At 30.9% G+C, this 8,614-nt stretch overlaps 1 protein-coding gene across 1 annotated transcript; it reads right to left on the reverse strand.

Annotated features, from left to right (window-relative positions):
• Nucleotides 1-443: 443 nt before the first annotated feature.
• Nucleotides 444-3,504, reverse strand: LOC134239663 (protein ERGIC-53-like). The gene is made up of 5 exons (XM_062721829.1): nt 3,389-3,504; nt 2,468-2,529; nt 1,942-2,041; nt 1,164-1,287; nt 444-560 (listed from the first exon to the last, which is right to left on the reverse strand). Exons 1-5 carry the CDS (start codon nt 3,437-3,439, stop codon nt 517-519), a joined length of 381 nt encoding a protein of 126 aa, XP_062577813.1. The 5' UTR covers nt 3,440-3,504; the 3' UTR covers nt 444-516.
• Nucleotides 3,505-8,614: the final 5,110 nt, after the last annotated feature.

Genomic DNA, 8,614 nt, shown 5'->3' on the forward strand with positions numbered 1-8,614 from the left:
ATATGTTTGTTCAAAGCAAATTTTTTCAACAAAGAAGTTAACTATAATTTGAATAAGACAAAGTTCAAAGCAAATTTTTCAACAAAGAAGTTAACTATAATTTGAATAAGACAGTTTTTATTGATTTGCTAAATTTCGTTTTGTTGTAAAAATGATATTTTATATATAAATAAAAACAAGGCACGGGCCTTGTTTACATTACGAAGGATTTTAAGTTCTGTATCTCCTTCAGTAAATCAACAAATGATGCTCATATTTTTGCTGATCAATGAAAAATTCCCTAAGTAAGGAATTGCAAACATTAAAATTAGTTTAAAAAACAATTCTGTTGAAAATATGTCAATGATCCTAACAATATAAAGAAAAAAAAATCAAAAAATATATTTTTATTTTCAGGCACAATGATCAAATAAAGATTCCAAATCTTTTTATACATGGTGATTTTTCCACTCATATATTGAGCCATTTCACTTGGTAGAAGAGAAATCCTCACGAACTGCCTGTTTGTCCTGAGAACTAAAGAAATGAATGAGTTAGGAATGCCAAGACCCTATGTTCATCTACAAAAAAAAAAAAAACCATTACCTGTGTCAGTTTGATTTATCCTGAAATAAAAAATTTAGCAATATTTTGACATTTGCTAAAAGTACAGTGTAATTTCTACATACATAAGATCGATATTATTTTTTAAAAATAATTTTATTTCCTTGCTGAAAATACCATTAATATTTTAATATTGGAAAGAAAAATAAAAGAACTCATGTGGTATTATTTTCTAAATTTCCATATTTAAACACTGCTATAGTAAGTTTTACTTTGTACAGATAGCATAAAAGAATTAACAGTTAATGGTTGTATTATACGGCTGAGGGCGTGAACATTTTGAAAATGTAGCGGTAATGATACACACCCAAAAACATAATCTTAAGAAAATTCAGCAAACGAGCAACACCGTCAAATAGTTTTATTTATAAACAATTTAAAGCTCACTTCACAACCACTAGAACCCTTTATTTATCCAATTTGATACATATCTATATCAATCTAGAGGTATTCTACTATATAGAAGTTGTAGAATTAATCGTTTCTTCTTCTTACATTCTCTTAGATATTAACATAATATTCGCAACACTGGAAGTGCCAATTTATAAGTGACTGTTTACCTGCGAATCTGCTAGTAGCAGCACTTACACCAAAGTAGCCACTGTCTGGTAGATTAACATTCTCCTGTCTCAGACACAGCTCAAACTCATCCTTGTTGTTTGTCAGACCGTTGTTCACGAATACCTGGCAGAAGGTAAATAAAGTTATCGTTCCTTTGTGTAAACGTTTTGGATAAAAATACATGTGTAAAAAATGTAGACGTACGTTTTTCCACGGGGGTTATAATTCCTCGGAATCTCAATTTCTGTTTAATCCGCGGGTAGAAAATTACGCGGATTTTCTTGAGTGTCACTATATATGCCTTACATTTATATTAAGTACGCTTGGACAAATTTCCGCGGATAATCTGTGACCGCGTACACAGCGTAAAATAATATCACGCGGAAAAAAAATACTTCTACCGTACACAAAACGTAAGTCATTGATTTTTTTCACACATACTATCATTTCAGTGTTTTCAATTGTTTTCAACTTCAAATAAAATGTGAAAAAGTATAATTTAGTAATGATGATAAAGGACTGTAGTATTCTTTTCAGAATGAGACATATTTCTATAAAATACACAGCTCTATAATTCCATAATAAACAGCTCTGAATCAATTCTTAAATCTGCATTTGAGCATTCAAATAAAATTTAGCATGAGACCATATGAAGAGTGATAACTCTAAAATAATTTATATAAGAAATAAAAAGTAAAATCATTGAAATACATTTGAATGAAATATATCAAATCATTATTGCCCGGTACTTGGTAAATATAATAAATGAATACATACTGTAAGGATTTTATTGTAGTACTCAATCTTCACTCTGATGGGGTACGGTTTGTTTCTGAAGTCACGTGGACAGCCACCAAGCTGTTGCTGGGAACCATCACTTTATAGCGAAGAATCAATAAAGTATTAATGATATGGTCTCTGTTTATTTAAGCCCCATTATAAAGAATATACTCAAGACGATTCAAACATATTTTGAGTGTTAATTTACATGCAATAGTTAAACCAAGGCACTTTGAAACTTTGAAATAATTAAAATTCACCAGATATTGGTTCATTTCAACAAGAATTACTAGTATGTTAAGTTTAACATCAAAATATTTTACTTTTTTCTTAAAAATCATTTTAAGGTCATGAAATGTATTCGTTTGAAATTTGAAGAGATTGGTACTAATGTTTTCTCAAGGGTACAACATTACATAAAATCCAACAAATTTTCCTCTTTCATGTTAAACAACTTTTTAGATAAACTTTAGTTTACAATCAATCTTTTGTGTTTAAATGTCATATCAAATTAATCCCTCACCTCTGGTGGTCATACTGTTGGGTTCCGTCGTTAACCATTGCCATAATGTATGGATTGTTGTGCTAAAATAAAGATTTTAGTATTCCAATATGTTCAGATCATTCGCCAATTTTAAAACAAAATATTCATAACATTTGTTCTGCTTTGTATATGATGTACACGTGCATATACAGATGCTCGTAACAATTAAGATTACCTGTCCATCATTATCAAAGGAGTCCATAAACACACACAGTCCCTTCCACATAATGACATTACATAAGTATTACCTGTCCGTCATTATCAAAGGAGTCCATAAACACACTCAGTCCTCTCCACATAATGACATTACATAAGTATTACCTGTCCATCATTATCAAAGGAGTCCATTAACACACCCAGTCCCCTCCACATAATAACATTACATAAGTATTACCTCCTGTCCGTCATTATCAAAGGAGTCCATAAACACACCCAGTCCTCTCCACATAATGACATTACATATTACCTGTCCGTCATTATCAAAGGAGTCCATAAACACACCCAGTCCCCTCAACATAATGACATTACATAAGTATTACCTGTCCGTCATTATCAAAGGAGTCCATAAACACACCCAGTCCTCTCCAAATAATGACATTACATATTACCTGTCCGTCATTATCAAAGGAGTCCATAAACACACCCAGTCCCCTCAACATAATGACATTACATAAGTATTACCTGTCCGTCATTATCAAAGGAGTACATAAAAACACCCAGTCCCCTCAACATAATGACATTACATAAGTATTACCTGTCCGTCATTATCAAAGGAGTCCATAAACACACCCAGTCCCCTCCACATAATGACATTACAAAAGTATTACCTGTCCGTCATTATCAAAGGAGTCCATAAACACACCCAGTCCCCTCCACATAATGACATTACATAAGTATTACCTGTCCGTCATTATCAAAGGAGTCCATAAACACACCCAGTCCCCTCCACATATTCTGGTTCCCTAAAACTGGTCCTTCCTGACCTTTGTCCTCAGTAAACCACACAGCCTGTCAACATACACGAGCAAAATAACAGAATTCAACAGTCTGTCAAAAAAAATTAAAAAAACGAATACGATAGACTACTAATTTAGCATTCTGTCCAAAATAGTCGCTGAACACAAACCAGCATCAAACGAACTTGTCAGTCAACTGTAAGTTACATAGGTAATTAATCTGAATCATATAGTTCATGTAGTAATTTTATAAAGCTCCACGACTTTTCTTCCATTTGGATAGATTTGGATAAAATATTTTTTTAATGCTAACATCACTTGTAAAAGAAAAAAATCAATAATATGCCCTATCTATTTAATGAAATGTATAATCTGTGCGAGTTTTTATTTTATAAACGTGATTTTTTGTGTTTTTAAAGATGTCAAAGTAAAATATTTGAACGAAAATATAAGATTTTTACCAATCCATCTGAACCGACACGACCCCGCCCTGTGACCTTGAAAACACATTCCACAGACCACTGGTTAAAGCTTGTTTTCAGAGTGCTCCAGACCCACCCTTTCAGGAAAGAAAATTGCGTCTCAAAATTGATAAAACCAAACAAAGACAATCAATCAAACAAACAAAAAAGATAGACAAACGTTGTGAACATGAATATAGATTTACATTGAGACTAAATAAAATTTTTAAAATTCATGTAGCCTTACCCTCTCTCAATTATAAAAGTACATTGTTTAAATTAATAAAGTGTCTATAATTACCTCTCATGCTCCTTTTGTAGGAGGTTAATATGATGTAATCATCACCTGTGATAGCATCTAAAAGATATCAAAATAATTCACTGATAAAGGATTATACACCACTATTAACGCTGATTATTTATCAACGTAAAGAAAAGCGGAGGAATTCTGGAATCAACTGCAAATGGTGTAAAGTTATTCATTTTTTTAATATGAAAGAGCATGCTTAATTTTGAAATAATGTAGATTATTGATAAAAAAATAAACTCATGATATTTCAGAAATAGGTAAAAATATTTCTACCTCTCTCATAATATTTTTCAATTCGCTTTATTTCTATTATAAATGATATGCTCGGCGAATTATTATTTCATGGTTTATTGGACGGACATTGAACCCCCTGAATGTTGTATTTTGCAGTTAAAACCCATCAAACAAATGCTGTGATATTGAAATCCTACAGATTTTTCATTTTTATTCGACATGCAATATTTTATCAAAATAATTTTTTTTGTCATGCTTAAATGATGACTAAGAGCTCCACTTACTACTGCGTAAATTGCAAATATATTGTGTAAATAGGCTATGATTTTTATGTCGATGAAGTTTTATGTACGTAGCTATAATACACAACTCAAGCTATCACTTTTTTTCATCAACAATATATGAATTAATTAGTTTAATTCAGCATAAAAGTATTCTAACGGAATCCTTACGAAAAAATTCTTACCTCCTCCGAAATCCCAGAATGGGATACTTTTGTTGTCCAGGGTCAGGTGGGGGCCTTTAAAGCTGTATTTGTATTCAAAACTGACCTCTTGCTGCAACCCATAGGCTAGGTTAATTAAAGAATACACAAGAATCACCTGGGACCACATCGTGCTTTTAATGTTCTTCAAAAAGGCAGTCATCCTTTCGGAGTTTATGGATTTTAAAGGACGGATTTATCAGATGTGATCTAAAAGGTCAACAAACCTCAGTAGTAGTCTAATTCTCCGCTAAAATGATAAAAGTGTAATATGTTTTTAAGGATGGTTGGTCTCCTATTATAGAAACAAATTAAAAAAATGTTTTTATTGCTCGTTATAGTGATAACATCAATGGTGTATCGAATGTAATGTTTACACCAAAATTATGATAATTTTAATATACGAGGGTCATTCAAAAACTACGTAGACAGTGTTCAGATGATCCTCGTCGTCATATTTTTATAACAAGATTTTAAATCAACACATTTTCGTTAATAAAGATATTTATTTTGTTGAAGTGTGAAGTTTCATTACATTTCATTAGATAGAATTCATGTTAGCTAATTTTTAATGCAACATGTTTTGTTACCATGGAGCACGGTTAATCAACATTGTAACGTCAAAAACAATGTAGAGAAAGTTTCTAAAAATTACTCATCTTTTTAATTTCATACACGGTCTGAAGCATCTTCTCCTTTCAAAAGAAGTATCAATCACATTAAACACCTAGTTTGCCAATAATTGTACAAATAGCTTGAATCAGATTGTCGGTATTTTCAAATTTTTTATCGCATAACTCTATAAGTACTACAACAGTACTAGTGAAGCGCGCATCACGTTTAATGGCGTACCTTACTCTTTTGACAAGATTTGAAATTATAACCTGTTTCTTTGCAGACCATCCATGGTCCGATTCAAACTCGCTACCACTTAAGGGTACTTACCACAAACAAAAAATGGATGTGCGGGTTGATATATATTTTTTGACTGATTTTGATTTGTATTGATATAAATAATAAATCCCTGAAATATAAAGAAATCGTAGGTTTTCCTTGGTGCTTAGATTTGAGAGTTTTTTTTTTGCCTTCTATATAATTCCATACAAAATTTTGCACAATTATTCAACTTTATGAAAAAATTTATAAAATCTCCCAGTCTACTTTGCAAACATTATTCAGGTTGTCAATTTAAATTTAAATGTATGAGAAATAATGTTGATTTCTGAAAAAAAGTTTGTTTGTGTTATTTATCCTTAAAAATTGTATTTTCCATTTTATACAAATACATGTACACGTCTTATTTTTCATACATTTTCTGGTTAATACATGATTTTTAAAGTTTGTTAAAGAAGTTTTCCAAATTAAAAGCAACATTTTATTGCTACTCGCTGATCCATCCTCCAACGTCATGATTTTTGTCTGTTTTAATCAAGTCTATATGTATCTAGAAACTGATATCTTTGAAACGAAGCAATATGTTACATTATTTGATACCATCTTGAGTAATACAGCAAGACTTGATTTTAACGTGTAAATTTTATTTCGTTTCAGCTATATTTATTAGAGTAATGGCTATAGCTACTGTAAAGTGAACATTTGTAAATATAAACTCAATTTTGACATTGCTCCATGATCCCATTTTTGCTGTTCAAAATCTAAGATAATTGATTTAAATATGAAGATATATTCCAATTTTTTTTAACTCAAATTATTTGAATTTGTTGTAAAATTATGTGTACCAAATTTGGATATAATAGGACTCTAAATAAAAAAGTTAGGACAAAAGTCTACGAACGTTTTGAATGACCCTCGTATATGTAAAACCAAATGGGTTTTGCTCAAAGAATAACATTCTCTCCATCTTTATTTCCTCTCCTCAGAGATTTTACAACACAAATAGTTTACATGCTATATCATGTTACGTTAGAAACATATTGTATATTGACAATAAAAAAGAAAAAGAAATATGTACACACAAACGTATTTACAAGATTAATAATAATCTGAGAAAAGTTGTTTGAATGGAACAGATCGAATCTCTACTAAAAAAGCACAGGCTTCGTCGATAAACTTGGAACAACAATAAATGTATTTTTTTTTTATTTCTTTAGAAGTTTATATTCATAGACAAGTGTACTGATATTCTGTTAATTTTATTCGTCGATTTTATAAAATGGGAGTTTTTATTTTAGTTTTATTTTCAAGGAAAACAAAGCCATGATTGGTCATACTTTAGTGGGGGGGGTCACATTGTAAGTTCAAATGTAAAGGGCAGTAAAGCCACAGGGAGATACGTTTGGACCACTTTTGGGTTTAAACTTTTCAATAATGAAATAATGTCTGCTTTTTTACTAGCCATAATGATCAGGTGAGTGATGTGGCCCATTGGCCTCTTGTCTCAATTCTAGTACATCTCCCAATTAAAAAAAGTAATCAAATTCCAAAAAAGAAGAATACAAATCTTTGATCAAGGAATAAACAATGGATCCCCAGAAATTATAATTATCTCGTATGGCATGTTTCCTTACATGACTACACTAAAGCTGATAACTGATTAAAAATGATTAGAAAAGAGTGTATGGAAAAACTTCATTTCAATTCAAAAAATGACGAAAAACCTATAAAAAATTTATGGTTTTGATATCCAGAAACACACCTTTCGCTCTGCTCCGTGTTCTGACAGAAAAAGATTTCCGATAATGGGAAATGAGTTTCATTTTGTCTTATTGAAGCATTTCTTTTCGATTTTAAGTTACATTATACAATATAATGACAAAGGTAGTTATTGCTTTCATTTGAGTACACATTAAATGAATATGCACGTAAAATGTTAAAAAAAAAAACTAAGTAAATTAATTTGATTAATTTGAATCAATTTTAACATTAGACAAAAGAAGTATGTAGAGTAGAACAGATCGTATGTTTATTTAGAGCGACACATTTGGTAATCCAACAACGGTTTAGATACTCCTTGCCCAATTGGAAAATGTGCCTCTCTGGACAAAGCGATGACAATTTTTACGTATTTCAAATTCATTTATATATGGTTATCTGCTAAAGAACAAATTATCAAGGTTTTATGGTTTGTTAACTTGATGTAAAGAACAATACAGAATATAAAATAAAGGGAAGTCAAGTAAAATTACATATTTTTGGGTTTTAAGCCTTCTGAAAATGTTTTGTATTGTAGATCTTTTTTAAGATCAATCACTGTTTCTTCTTTTCAACTTTTACATTTCAGAGAGAGAGAGAGAGAGAGAGAGAGAGAGAGAGAGAGAGAGAGAGAGAGAGAGAGAGAGAGAGAGAGAGAGAGAGAGAGAGAGTCATAAAATGTAAACAGCAGGATAAATTTATTCAAATAAATACAGTTAAGGATTGTCGACAATAAACACGAAGCATACATTGATGAACTTCAAACACTGTAAAAATGTGCGTTATCTTACTATAATTAGTTTAACTAGTTCTTCCTGGTTTATACAATTAAAAGTTATAAAAGGAAGAAACTGAGAGGAAGAGAGTATTGTTTCAAATACATCACAAGGAAAGTTGCTAGCATTTTTCTGAAGAGCGTCAATTCACATTAATTGATAGTGGCCTTGTTTTCTGATTAAAGAATGGTTAAATTCACTCGTCTGAATTTGTTTTTATTCGTTGGAATGTTATGTTTTGCATATGGTAAGT

Source organism: Saccostrea cucullata, unplaced genomic scaffold (genome assembly GCF_032062105.1).
Source record: "Saccostrea cucullata isolate Sc308-1 unplaced genomic scaffold, CSIRO_AGI_Scuc_v1 ctg1134, whole genome shotgun sequence".
Lineage (NCBI taxonomy): Eukaryota > Metazoa > Mollusca > Bivalvia > Ostreida > Ostreidae > Saccostrea > Saccostrea cuccullata.

Bases quoted from the DNA above. Each gene is read 5' to 3' on its own strand.
- LOC134239663 (XM_062721829.1), bottom strand. From the start codon at position 3,439: ATGTGGAGGGGACTGGGTGTGTTTATGGACTCCTTTGATAATGACGGA. The intron at 2,042-2,467 runs GTGAGGGATTAA...TTCGCTATAAAG, and splicing joins CAACAGTATGACCACCAGAG to TGATGGTTCCCAGCAACAGC. The intron at 561-1,163 runs GTAAACAGTCAC...TTTTTTTTGTAG, and splicing joins TGCTACTAGCAGATTCGCAG to ATGAACATAGGGTCTTGGCA.